The following is a 14031-nucleotide window of genomic DNA, read 5'->3' on the forward strand; positions in this document are numbered from 1 at the left end:
TAAAAAAAAAAAAAAAAAAAAAAAAATCCATAAAATTCCAAAAGAAATTTGATCGAAAGAATTCTATTTGTATTGATTTTGTGGGTTTAGAACAAATCCAAATGTATGAGAGTTCAACAACGTGATATCAAACACAATTGTTCGATCTTTTTTTTATCGATCTTTCAATAGACTTTAATTTATTGAACTGATTAGTTAAAAAATGTATAATATTTGTCTAACTAGTAGAGCTATATTTAAGTTAATCGTCACTCAAACTAATAGTTAGACATAAAGTTAAATGATCTGCTCTTGAACAACGAGTATATATATCTAACTAGTTAAGCTATATTCAACTTGGCCGTCACTCAAACTAATAGTTAGACATAAGTTACTCAAACTAATAGTTAGACATAAGTTAAATGACCGTGGTACTAAACAAAAACACCAACTCGTGTGAAAACTCTAGACAAAAGAATGAATGCTCAAACAGTTTTGCAACTCATTGTCCATTTGCATGGCAAACAAAGCTCAGTCTCACTCAATCAATTACTAAAAAGATGGATCCATATACAATACAAAAACATCATAATATACAGAGCTACTTTCCTACCTTATACATACACAGTGCACTCCCAAATTTCTTTTCCCCTGTTCACTCAAGCTTCAACTAACAAAACAGGTTCATAGACCAATTTGATGTTTCCATCAGCTGATTTCAGGGGCAGGGTGGGGCTCGTTAATAAGCTGCTCGATTTTCTGTTCACGAAGTCGACAAATAAATCGAAAGAAATGGAAGAAATAAAGAATTTAAGTGAATGATAATACATCTAGTTTGAGCAATCTAATAAGGACACTCTTTTTGAGCTGTTTGTGTTCATTTTAATTTAGTTTACACCAACCACTACAGGCTAGCAGTTATTATCCTCTTACTAAGCATCAATTCCGCTTATCTCTTACAGTAATAACAAAAGAAGTGATAATACCTTGACTGATATATTGACTTCTTCCAGCTTCTGAAGCAGCAAGTCCTGAGACAATACACTTCTACGCTCCTTCGACGCATATTGTGGTGTTCTAGTAGCCTGCAGAAATGGAAAAAAAAGATATAAGAAAGGCAAGAACTCGGCAGAACACATAGCTATATCGAAGATTGACATCCAACGTAAATAAATGACTCCTAGATGAGATGGCAAAGCACTAAGATGACAGGAACACAAAATATACACAAGCGTGAATAAATCATCAAATACGTATATAGATTTCATCTAGATGATAGACTACTTAAGTTTTCTTCTTGGTTGGCATATTAATAATCTTCAAAGAAACGAATTTCCCTACAGGCATCGCAATTTAACTGTACATTTGTTGGCCAAATTACGAGTGCCTAAAAAATGGAAAAAGAAGTATTTATCTTTATAAAGCCTTCAGATGAAACAGAAAATGAAGGAATTGAAGGTCTGAAACAAGTAGCAACAGAGAGATCATAATAGCCTAAGCCCACCGCTGGCAGATATTTTCTTCTTTGGACTTTCCCTTTTGGGCTTTAAAACGCATCTGCTAGGGAGAGATTTCCACACCCTTATAGAGAATGTTTCGTTCTCCTCCCCAACCGATGTAGGATCTCACATAGATTTTTTTTATGATGTCCAATGGCATTGACACAACTTGGAAACAGACTCTTTAAAAGCCCATATCACTTTTGTTCTACTTTCTATCTAAAATTATCACTTTTGTTCTACTTTCTATCTAACATACCAATTGACAGACTTCGCAAAGCCACAGGCCTGTACTTTCCCTGATTTAGGACGCTAAATTGAGAGGGGTACGAGAAGGAAAAAAGAAAAGGAGCCTCAAAACTAGCAACAATCAAAAGCAAAGGCTATATCACACCTTCAACCCTTTTGATGGAGATTTTAAAACAGTTGGTCCCTCCATTGATAGGAAGCTTTCTCCTTCAGCAGTAATTGAAGTTCTATTCCAACTTCTGCCAAAATCTTGTATAACTTTTGAAGCTTCTCTTACGATGATCTGGTTGAAATGCAAGAGGTGAGCATCTCATCTGCCACGACTATAAAGAATAGTAATAGTGCACAAGTCAACAGATGAATACAAACCAACCTTTCTCAGGAGACCAGGGTTAGAAATCCCTTGAACCTGCAGGTCATCAACACGAGAAGCTTTTCCATGTGCTATGCTTTCAACTCTAAAGGTATGGATTCCGTACACTGACTGTAAGCAACCTACACAGAAGAAAAAACTATAAACCCATGCAGTTTCATATGGTCATACACATTCACTACTGAGTGCGTTAGAGAATGAAAATGAAATATTAGAGCTGAAGGAAATATCATATTTAAAGAGCGAGATAGCTGTTCACATGGATCTTTATGTTGAGTGCCCACATCTTGTAGTCACCATATGTTCATCAAAAATGGTGTAAGATTATCAATTTAGTTAGAGTAGAACATCCATCACCATATAAAATATTTGCGTTTTTTAACAGCAAATAAGCCCTTCCATTCCAACGGAAATACTTGAACCCTCCTTGTTCTTTCCATGCCAGGGGTGAGGTCGAAAGTGGATGATTTCAGATTGAACAATCCTATGTGCATCAAACAAGGGTTTAAATAACCACCCTAGGTTGCTCTAATGGTCATTGGGGCCAATGAAAAAAGTAAGAGCTCAGAAGGAACGGGTTAACAATGGTCGCATCTATTTGAGATTTAATATGTTGCAAGTCTACTACTTAGTAACCAAATATAATAAGTTCAAGTAGTCGCCTTATGAGATTAGTCAAGGTACGCCTAGTAGGCTAAAACACTACCAAATATATATATGTATAAATATTATAAGACAAATAAGTGTTTAAACACAGGCCATCACTGCATGAAATCAAAGTGCTAAGAACCACTCATTTTTTCCACTCTGTTGGTGACTTATAATAATATCATGGGACAAAATTTCTCAATACTTCAACATCAGATCATTCGCCAGATTTTTTAGCACGATATATTAATTATTCAATATAGTACCGAATTAAAATACCGCCACTTATTATTTAAAAATGATATAGCATAGGAAGAAAGTACAAAAGAGCACTGACACATGTGAAATCTTTATAGTGAGAATATCAAGTTGTTTATCAGAAATTAATCACGATCAAGAAAATTATATACTCGATAGCAGCACGATCACAAGAGGAAGGATGCATGCATACCTTGTTCGATAATGATATCAATCACTAAGGAAAGAGGAACACGCTTCTCAATTTTTGTGGTACCCCAGAAAGGTATGAATGAAGGTCTTGAAACCTTAAAAGGGAGAAAAAGACAGGTTAAGAAAAGATTACAAGAATTAACTCCTCCTCCACCTTCTTTCTTCTGAAAAATATATAGATTCACAGTTTCTAAAGGGAGAACCAAATAACATAAAAGTAAACCTTGTAAACTATTTCTCTAGGTGTGACATATAAGTTTCGTGACGAATAATCCTTCTGAAGCACATATCTTCTATATGGAAGATATAGTAGCATGATTATCCCAAAACCCCAAGCTAAAACCAGCAACAATGAGATCGAAAACCATATAATAGTGTCATATTGAACACTGTATCTCCCAAATTCCTTAAAAGACGCTTCATACAGAATTTGTTCAGAACAATCTGCAGCTTCATCAATATCCAATTCGGATACAAGATTCGACAGAAGAAGATCCTTCGAGTGTTGGCGTTGTGATAGACCCTCTGTATGTCCCATCAACATTTCTTCAAGCTTTAAACACATGAAAATAAGATAAAACTTCAGCACTCTTGGATAAAAACCTGAATTAGTCACAAAACAAGTTAGATGCTCAAAACAGCAAAAACCAACCCTATCCAACACCTCCAGCTCCTTATAACAAATAGCATATGAAAGAGTTCAAAATATTTTCCAGAAAACCACTAATCTTCCAAGTGATACTTACACTCAAACGACGGCGAAATCAAAATTCAGGGGTCAGAAATCACAGTTTGAGATCAGTAAATATCGTAATAAAAAAATCCAAACGTTTTACTGTCAAAATAGACTGAATTTCTAAACACCCAAAACAAAGACGGACGAACCAACCGACAAGTTGGCTCCCGAGAAAGAGAATTCGACGTAACTTTAGCTATAAATCTCAAACATTAACAACAATTTAAAACATTTATTGGCAATAATTGAACAAAGAAAAACCAATTGATTCTCAACATTGAACCATTCTTTTCCCTTCCCTTGCCATTACTCCAGTTCATTTGGAACCAACACGAACAGTGACGAAATGGGAAGTCGAACAAATCAAAATCAGAAATACCTAAATTCAAAACTGGAGAAAAAATTGGTCGACGAAATGTACCTGGCAGTGGTTTTGGATTTAAAGAAGAGAATCCAGGCGATATTCTTTTGACGTTGCTCGCTGGCCTTTTGGTGGGAATTGGGGAGATTGTGGCAAATATATATATATATATTTATAATTTATTTTTTTTAAAGATAAATGAAACTACTAATGAATGCAGAGATATTAATATTATTTTATGTATTATTTTAAATGTTTTTCACTGTGATCATTTTGAAACACTTAATAATATAGAAGAACAGAATTGAATGAATTTAATTATTTGTTAATGATTAAAAGCGTTGCAACCCGTTAATTTTTGCTAATTCGTTCACTAATTTTTTAAAAAAATCAAAATTTGTATAAAATTAACCATTAAAAATAACTTCATAAATTTCAACCAAAATTTAGCTTTAATGAATTTTTGTTCTAAAATCTTTCCGTTTTGTCCTTATATGAATTTTATAATTCAACAAATATATATGAAAATATTGTTTTTGTAAAAAAAAAAAAAACTTAATTAAGGGGTTGAAAGGTTATAACTGCCCATCGAGAAAAAAAAAACATAATACTATACCTTCTATGTTTTAGTTTGGTTTGTTTGGTTTAAAATGTGGTTTTTAAATTTATAACTAAGTTGGTTGCCTCGAGATTTTAGGAGACGTTTGATTAGGGTTGGAATGGAGGTAGGAGGTCGAGTTTTATGAAGAAAGTGCTTGGATCCGTGACAAACCAATGAGAATTGAGGGATGATTTTGAAGAGGAACGTTCAAGAGGTACAATTAGCAAATGTGACCTTAACTGCTCAACTCAAACCGTCCAATTTAACCATTACAAATTTAAGCTCGAACCATCATTCGTGGGTTGAGTTATGTTTGGATTTTAAAAAGAAAAAGCATTACTTGGTTTTGAGCTTTGAACTCTAAGCCAAATTTTGAATTATAATACTCTAAAAAAATCTCCGCCATCAACTTCTTTTTCAAAATGCAGCAAAAGCTACAGATGATAATAAATTGGCACATAAGCAAGAAATTGAATGGGGGTTTGTCTGTTTCTCTGCTAAAGCAAAACTCGTAATGAATAGTATACATACATCCAAGAAGCACTATTCATCCGAATGTAGATGATACTCATACACTGTCAAGAATAACACCTGCCATGAAGCTGAGTATTGACATTAGTACTTAAGGCCAGCCTTGTTAGCCAGCACACGGCTGCCTCCCTTTGCCCGGTGCGGGTACCCTTCGCTTCTCTCCGTGTTACGAGCAGGTTGTTGATGACAGTGGAGATATATCTACTACGGATGGATGATCTTCTGGGGTTGGTTTTGGCCAAAGATCAACAATATCCCCATATTCGTGTTAATTTAATTTCTCATGTGTTCGGGTATGAGGCGATGGCGCAATTCAGCTGATGCACCAGCAAGTTCTGCAACCAATTTTGGATCAGTACTACCAACAAGAATAGTCTGGTTAACGCATTGAACAGAACATGGTGATTACCTTGTGCTGTGAAATTGAACAATGGCGGTAGCGAGTGACCGTTAGGTAAACAGGCATTCGGATCTCTTAAATCGTCGAAGAACGGGTGTGCACAAGCCTCCAACTGCAATGAAACAAGGCCACTTAATTGTTAGATTGATATCCATTCTTTTTCAAACCTATGGTCTCTCTTATAATGATACTCATTAATGTCATCTCATTATTCAGTCAACCTTTAGATAGCATAAACGGAATGGCAGACACTGAATGCTACTATTCAACAAAATTCAAAAATCAAATAATACAGGAATCAGAACTTTGGGACAAAGAAAAAGCAAGAACTCAGATACCAAACATGTAGGTCCGGTCCCACCTAATAACGATTTCTGTTTATGAAATCGTGCTTGTTTCCTCACAATTTCTTTACTAACCTACCTTTTGAATTCTTAGCCATATTCCAAAAACAAAACCAAGTTAATTCAAAAAACGCTTTTAGTCTCTAAAAGATCGGAACACAACCAGCTAAGGAAATAACAGCGTTTGCAATTGCAAAGAAAAGTCATTGTTCTTACCGCGGTGAAACGTAGGTTGGGCGAATACTGGAGCAATCTCGACACAAGGTCGATGGCTTCAGCAGGCATTCTCATGTGAAATATCTGGAGAATACAGAGCTTGGAATGAGATATGTACCCTCATAACAATACTAATAGCATTAAAAAAAAAGGTTGAATCAAAAGAAATGGCTACAAAATTCTAGACGAAAATACAAGAGACCTTATGCCACGGGTGTGCTTTAATCTGAGGAAATTTGAATTCTGTATAGTTCGGGTTCATGCACTTGATTTCCTCTCTGGTTGGGGTTCCCAAAATCTAATCCAAGGGAAGAAATAGAAATCAGAAACGGAACAGAAAAAAATATGCAAGTCTCGTAATTTTTTCAACGTCGAACAGGAAATTAGCCATACCTTGATGATCTCCACCAATTGATCGACACCACTTTCACCAGGAAAAAGAGGCTGCAAACATATAATTGTCCATGGTTCATCAGAAAGAGGAACAAAATGGTGTCGAAATAACTCTATTAACGAGTCCATATGAGTTAGATGATGCCGTACAACATATTTAAGGCAGCAAACTTAAGTGAAGACCTACCTGTCCTAAAAGAAGCTCAGCCATCACACAACCTACGGACCACATATCTATGGCATTTGTATACTCTGTTGCCCCAAATATGAGTTCTGGGGCCCTATAATACCGTGAACAAATATACGATATGTTAGGCTCCCCGGGCATCTGAAATCGAGAAATTAGATTCCATCAGATCATTAAATTAATAAATTTCAACAGATAAGGAATCACATCCAAATTCAGCAATGAATGCATACCAACATCTTTGCACTCCCAAAATCACATATCTTTAGTTGATGAGTATGAGGATTAACCTGCACAATTGAGCAGAAAAAAAAATAAGCAGCAGGTAAAAGATGACTACCTTTGGCTAGCATATGCAGCCATACATGTGAAAATAGCATGCAATGCATGCAGTGTTTTTCTCAGTTAGATCCCCTTGTAGTCAATAAGTGGTCGGGTCAGCTTGTGCATGTATCTCAATTAATCTCACTGGATAACCACTTGACCCTACATGAACTCCTATGTAGATGGCCACCCTGTATTGAACTCATTCCTTTTTATTTCCTCGCGACCATTATGACCAATAGGCCAACCCATAATGATCGAAAATTTTTCAAAATACAATACCGTTTGTACGAACAGTTTCCCCATAAGAGCACATCTTTGAAGCGTTATTCGCCTTCGCTTGTAGCAGGGATTGCCGTTTTATGGAGATTCTATTTCCCTTAGCCTTTATCTATTCCTTCAGGAGAGCGACTCTAACAGCCCAAGCCCACCACTAACAGATATGACAATCTTCGGACTTTCCCTTTTGGACTTACCTTCAAGGTTTTCAAAACGGTCTGCTAGAGAGAGGTTTCCACACCCTTATAAAGGGGGGATTTTTGTTCTTCTCCCCAACCGATGGGGATTTTGTTCTTCTCCCCAACCGATGTGGGATATCACAGCGGCAATTTGAACTTTCTAGCTCGAGGAGTTCCTTGCTAATTTTCAATGCATTGGCGGGCAACTATTTATATGGAGTTCTATAATCATCCATTAGGCCCTATCTTTCAAATTTGAGCCCTTTCTATATAGTTAGTTTAGGTTTGGTTTTTCTATGAGGGGAAAAAACAAACAAACAAGCTCAGAACACAACTGATAAAAAGAACATAGGACGGTGGATAAAGCGAAAAAGACCTACCAATAGATTCTGTGGCTTAATATCACGGTGACATACCCCTACAACATGATGCAAGTAATTTAGTGCCCGGCAAATCTGAAAAAGTGAGAACAAAAGTTACTACATTAGGATCGCAACAGCCAAATGCAATAACAAAAACAAATCGATTGAAAAGTTCACCTGATACGTATAAAGCTGAACATAAATAATGGGCATACTCCTGTGCATCCTGCTATAATGCTTAGAAACCTTGTAAACAGTTTCAGATATATACTCCAGGACAAGGTTGAGGTACAGCTCCTCTTTGTCAGTAGTGGAAAAGAAACAATGCTTTAGTTGAACTACGTTAGGATGTTCAAGTATGCGCATAATCTGGAGCTCCCTGTTCTTATATCTCTTATCTTGCAGCACCTTCTTGATTGCAACAGCTTCATTTGTTTCCAAACACTTGGCCTATTAACAATGTACACATGATTTCAAAAGTTGCACCAACCTCGGGATTTAAAAAGAACGAAAACAAACACAACATAATCAAATACCTGAAAGACAACACCAAAAGAACCTGTACCGACCACTCGCTCTGCCATATAGGAGATTGTCTGCAACAAAATGACAATAGCAAAGAAAATTTTCAAACAATTAGACCTCAATTACAGGGAATCAGACACCATATGATTTGATTGAAAATGCTACAACGAAATATATGTCATAACATTCTAAGCAATCGAGAGCTTTAGTTGCATCAAATGAAATATGATAAGCAGATATTTAAAAGTCACCTGCTTTGGTCTTCCATTTCGACCACCTACAATTGTAGCGATTACCTGACCAGCTTCGGTTCCATTGCCATTCACGATAGAAGGTTCCAAATCCTAAAACATAAGCATAGCAAACAGAATCTCAATACTTGTTTATGGTTTCAACAATTTGACATAGCAATATTTAACCTTTTCATCATGGTTGGATTTCTCATCTATAATTCTCATTTCACGCATTTCTCTTGGAAGATTATCAACACCAGATTTCTCTGCTCTAGCTTTTGAAGAATTGTTAGATTTCTCTACACCAGCTGTTGATGAAATGTTTGATGTGCTTGCAGCATTATCCAAAGAAGTTGAAGCCAAATTCGACTCTAAACCAGTGGCAACTCTTCCGACATCGTCCGAAACCCCATCGATCTTTTGTTCAGTTTCTTGATCAACTTTAGCTCGCTTAGTTCCAAGATCTCCACCCTTAAAATACACATTAGTAAGAAAAGATCAAAATTAATGAAAACAAAAACATCATAATAGCACAGCATTAAGAGTATCTCAATTATGCATAACGTTCCACCATGTTATATAGATCTTAAACACAGATCACCAAGTAGCCTATCGAATGATTTTCATATATAGAACACACTATATTGGAAAAAAAAAAAAAAAAAAAAAAATAAATCAGAGGAACCAAGTTACCGGGTAACATCAATACAAGCTTTATTTTCTTATGAACAATTATGGGATGAAAACGACAGATATAGCAATTAAATCAAAATTCGAAGAAAATGAGAAGGAAAACGAACGTTACGTATAAATCAGGCAACTTCCCAGTTGGTAATCGCGATCGAGGAATTCAAACGCCCAAAAATTCCCCAATCCGAACTCCGATTTCCCAAAAGCAAAATTAAAATGAAAGCTATACTCACAGGGTCAGAAGAAATCGAAGTCCTTCCAGAAGCAATGCTCTTAAGCCGACGCATCATATTCATAGCGATTATTGATATTGCAAAGTCCTCTCACACCGAACAGAAAGATTGAAACTCCAAATCGCTCATAAAACACAAAACCACGCCCTCAACGAACAAATCCCGTACAAAACACAGGTTCTTCAGAAATGGACGAACACGAAAAATGAAGAAAAGGCCAAAGGGATATCCAGCAGAAGAGAGAGAAACACAAATTTCTCTCTCCTCCAGCTGCTAAAGGCGTTAATAGAAGAACCCCAGAAGAAAAAAAAAGGATCCAAAAACAAATAAACAAACAAACAAACAAACGAACGAACGAAGAACAAACAAAGAGAGAGATTGAGAGAAAGGGGGAAAGAATGGGAATTGAAACTGTTGAAATTAGGTTTTAAAAAAGAGGGAAAAGAGGAAAAAAGTGAAGAGATGGCGTTTTTCGAAAATTTGGTTGGGTCAAAGAGGGATGAAAACCAATCATTCGTGGCCGGGTTTTAATGTACGTCGGTCAAACCAGGATCTGTCGCCGGTTCTCGATGCGCCACATTATGTGGTTTTCCGGTGACCTTATTTTCCCATTTTGCCCCTCCTCCCCTCTCCTTTTTACAAATTTGAGTTGTTGGATTCCACGGAATATTCGGGTGGGGACCATTATATGACCGTTTTAATTTTAGCCGCTACACTTTTTGAATTCATTTGCATTTTGCACCCTCTCTATTTCCCTCTTTCTTTTTTCACGCCAAATAGATCTGCACTCTTTTCATTAAATTAATATTAACAATATTTCTAAACTTTATATTTTATTTTAAATATATCCTTTTTTAAAATTACAACAATACCCATCGACTTTAAATATGAATAATCCCTTGTTTCCAAAAAAAATATATATTTTTCAACTTTTAAATTTTTATCAATATTTTTATTTTTTTTAAGAATTTTAAAAAATAATACCCACCTATGGTTAGTACCATATTTCAAATACAAATACTAGCAGTATTAATACCTTTTATTTTATAGAAAAAAAAAATAAATTTTATTACTTTTAATATACCTTCCAAAATAAATTAAATTATTTATTTGGATGTTTAAATTTATTATGTAAATTTAATTGATATTTTTTTAAGTTAAAGAAGGAACTCAGCACAACCACAAAAATAATTTAATTTCACTATATTTGTTATTATAAAAATAAAATATTAATTTATTTATTAAATCTTACAATTCAATTTCACTCTATTTTGAAAAATTACATTTCAATAGTTTTAAATTATTTTAAAGAATAGTAGGACAATAAATAATAAAAAATTATGAAAATAAATTAATAAACAATAAATTCTAATTTAGTTTTTAGAAAACTCATGTGTTAATCTGGCTAGTTTGGCTCACACAACGTCGAACTCTCACTCATTTGTTTAGTGTCACATTTATGCTTGTTCGACGTGTCATCTATGGTCACATGTTGATAATTTATTAAACCTTTTTATTTCTTTCATGTTGTATTATTTTATATTGTATTTTCTTTGTGTTGGACTGTTTGATGAAATTATGTCTACTATTGACATATATGAATTGTCTGTGAATTACGATTTTTACATAGCTGGCTTATTCGATAGGTTATAACAAGTGTCATATAATCACTATCCTATTGCCGAAAAAAGTGCGATCGTAATACAAGAACACAAACTTAGTAGCTAAGTGAAAAGATCCATCGGGTTAATTAAGTTATAAATTTTTGAATGGTTGGATGAGTGTTTTGTTTTATTTAAGTCTCAATTCCTTAAATTTAGTTTGGAAATTTAATTAAACCCAAGGTTATTTTATTAGATTTCAAATTACAAGCATGTTTTTAAAAAAAGGCAACACCTTTTTAATAAATAATTTAAAAATGGGCCTAAATGTGTGTGGGCTAACTGAACAAATGGGCTACAATCTATATGGGCTTTCCCGTTAAATGGGCTTCCTTTATGGGCTAAACTAATAACATGAAAGGGGCCATGATCGGACAAATTTTGAAAAAAGAAAATAAAAATAAAAAGATTTGGTGGCCTTTATTTTAAAAAAGGTCACATTTTTAGTTGTGTTCTTAAAATAGTTTTTAATTTTCAAAAACACTTTGGTACGATCGTAAAAACAAAAAAGAAATTTTAAAATACTTAAATAAAATTATTATTATTATTTTCAACTTTTATTCTACAAAAGAGTTTAAAATTTTTAAAATAATAATTTTGAACTCGCTATGCTTTTGAACTAACTCGAACAACCTGGATAGAGTTCGCAATCCAAGCAAATCTCTACTTAGGGTTGGAATAAGTTGTCGGGTTGTTTTTCTTAATTATTTTAAAAAATCATACGTATCCACATGTAAAATAATTTTAATTTTCATAACAGTCTTAAAAGTTAGATCGTAATTTTATGTAACGATCCTAAATTTTCTACTTAATCTAAGGTCGCTACTGCATACACATCATAAACATTGAATGCAGAAATACTTCATTTAAATTTTTTATAACATAAGCTTTTATCATAAAACACAGTCATGGACTTACGTGTTCGAACATATTTTTAAAACGGCATAACAATAAATTAAATGAAATAAATAAATATTTAAATTAAAAACATTCTATTATAGCCTAAGTGTAAAAAAAATAAATGTGACTACCCTATGCTTGTGTCATGATCTCAAATTGCGATACCGTTGTTAGCCAACCGTACAAGGATGCTTTGCCTTTACCTGAAATAGAAGTAGCATGTGACCCCACTATTGAGGTTAAATGCAAACACATCCAATTTTATGAATGAAACATATCATAACAGTCTATCTTCCTATGAGGGCTATCTTGACGGGCAATTGGGATGTGAACTTAATTTTCCTACACCGGGTTCACATATGCGAGTGTGGACCCACCGGTTAGTTTGCACACCTCCTGGGTCCCCTTTCTGGTCTAGCAAGCATTCTCCGGGAGCTATTGATGTCGGACACTTGTTAGGAATAGCGACCGTCACGACATCATTATGATAAACATAATGAACGTCCCCCCTGTCTAGTAGTGTACACGTCTATACTATCATGAAGGAATAGGGGTATCCCTCAATGCATGAATACACAATAATGCATGAGGTCCCAACATTTTTTCATTTTCATTATTATTCAATACAACCCCTCTAGTGTTTTATTCCTATCATTTCCCATGTCATTTCTCATATAGTTTATCATATCATTTATCGTATCTTGCATGCAAATGCCGGTGTTGTATTTCATGCTAGTTCGTCGTTTTGCATGTCAATCGCATCATATCGTTCAAATTGCATACATATGTCATATCATAACGTTTTCATACTTCCAGGTTCACATTATATCAAATTATAACCATATCAATAATCACATATATCATACCATAACCTACATCATATCGTTCTCATACCATAACGTAAATAACCTAAATACTTTCATGTTATTTTGTACTTTTAAACACATTTGTTCGTGATGTTATGTTAGGAGATGGTTTCAACTTATTTACACATCTATGGTATTTCAATTTTTTTTTTAATATTTTTATTGGGATCTTAAATAAAAGTTTTTAATTCTCTTCGGAATAAATTTTTATCTCCCAATGTTTTTCCGATGGATTTGAAAATATCACAAACATGAATATCGTAATGACCCTAATCTATCTAGGTTGAAAAAATAAGGTCGTTACTCAGATAACGATAGCAATTATTACAGAAAAAACATCACAATTGAAGTAGGGAACTCTAGCATCTCTCTTATTTGATACATTGAACTTTGAAGGGCTATGAAATTAATACGCATATATATGTCAAACACTTGTGAGAAGTCGCACTCTAAAAAAATTTGTAAAAGAGAGATTGATATTGACATCTTAACTCTCTTGAAAAGGAACCCAATGGAGAAGGTTAAGTAATTATAAATTGAAAGAGATGTATCCATGTGCCAAATTGCATGTAAATTTAGAAGCAACTCATATATATATATATATATATATATATATATATATATATATATATACACACGTACATATATTAAAAAAAATACTCATAAAATTTTAAAAGTAGCATTAATACTCTTGATCTAAAAAAAATGTTCAAGAAAAGTTTTATCGCCAATTATGACTTGAAACTATCTATCTAAACCTTGTAGATCATCTAAAACGTGGCATCGATGGTTTTGTCTATATGCTCACGATA

General features: G+C 34.2%; 2 protein-coding genes across 4 annotated transcripts; both read right to left on the reverse strand.

The window, feature by feature from the left end:
• Window positions 1–472: 472 nt before the first annotated feature.
• LOC111494188 lies at window positions 473–4446 on the reverse strand. 3 transcript variants are annotated; one of them, XM_023144066.1, is made up of 7 exons: window positions 4356–4446; window positions 3422–3751; window positions 3200–3293; window positions 2101–2222; window positions 1873–2010; window positions 966–1064; window positions 473–738 (listed from the first exon to the last, which is right to left on the reverse strand). In XM_023144066.1, the coding sequence occupies exons 2-7, from the start codon at window positions 3740–3742 to the stop codon at window positions 688–690; spliced, it is 825 nt and encodes a 274-aa protein (XP_022999834.1). In that variant the 5' UTR covers window positions 3743–3751; window positions 4356–4446; the 3' UTR covers window positions 473–687. The 3 variants fall into 3 exon arrangements, with proteins under 3 accessions (XP_022999834.1, XP_022999835.1, XP_022999833.1); XM_023144067.1 differs by lacking the exon at window positions 4356–4446 and adding an exon at window positions 4211–4344; XM_023144065.1 differs by lacking the exon at window positions 4356–4446 and adding an exon at window positions 4218–4337.
• Window positions 4447–5337: 891 nt separating this feature from the next.
• LOC111494179 (shaggy-related protein kinase theta-like) lies at window positions 5338–10277 on the reverse strand. Its single transcript, XM_023144056.1, has 13 exons — window positions 9793–10277; window positions 9056–9340; window positions 8888–8980; window positions 8648–8707; window positions 8289–8561; window positions 8130–8204; window positions 7201–7257; window positions 6968–7108; window positions 6781–6831; window positions 6590–6685; window positions 6388–6471; window positions 5837–5939; window positions 5338–5762 (listed from the first exon to the last, which is right to left on the reverse strand). The coding sequence occupies exons 1-13, from the start codon at window positions 9853–9855 to the stop codon at window positions 5701–5703; spliced, it is 1443 nt and encodes a 480-aa protein (XP_022999824.1). The 5' UTR covers window positions 9856–10277; the 3' UTR covers window positions 5338–5700.
• Between the last annotated feature and the right edge of the window lie 3754 nt (window positions 10278–14031).

Source organism: Cucurbita maxima, unplaced genomic scaffold (assembly GCF_002738345.1).
Source record: "Cucurbita maxima cultivar Rimu unplaced genomic scaffold, Cmax_1.0 Cma_Scf00020, whole genome shotgun sequence".
Taxonomy (NCBI): domain Eukaryota; kingdom Viridiplantae; phylum Streptophyta; class Magnoliopsida; order Cucurbitales; family Cucurbitaceae; genus Cucurbita; species Cucurbita maxima.

Excerpts from the sequence above, each read along its gene's own strand:
- LOC111494188 (XM_023144065.1), bottom strand. The coding sequence starts at position 4,241 with ATGGCAAGGGAAGGGAAAAGAATG. Across the intron at positions 3,294-3,421 it reads CTAGAGAAATAGTTTACAAG|GTTTCAAGACCTTCATTCAT; the intron begins GTTTACTTTTAT and ends CTCCCTTTTAAG. Across the intron at positions 739-965 it reads AAGTCAATATATCAGTCAAG|AAAATCGAGCAGCTTATTAA; the intron begins GTATTATCACTT and ends CTTCGTGAACAG.
- LOC111494179 (XM_023144056.1), bottom strand. The coding sequence starts at position 9,855 with ATGAATATGATGCGTCGGCTTAAGAGCATTGCTTCTGGAAGGACTTCG. Across the intron at positions 8,708-8,887 it reads GAAATGGAAGACCAAAGCAG|ACAATCTCCTATATGGCAGA; the intron begins GTGACTTTTAAA and ends ATTTTGTTGCAG. Across the intron at positions 6,472-6,589 it reads AAGCACACCCGTGGCATAAG|ATATTTCACATGAGAATGCC; the intron begins GTCTCTTGTATT and ends TGTATTCTCCAG.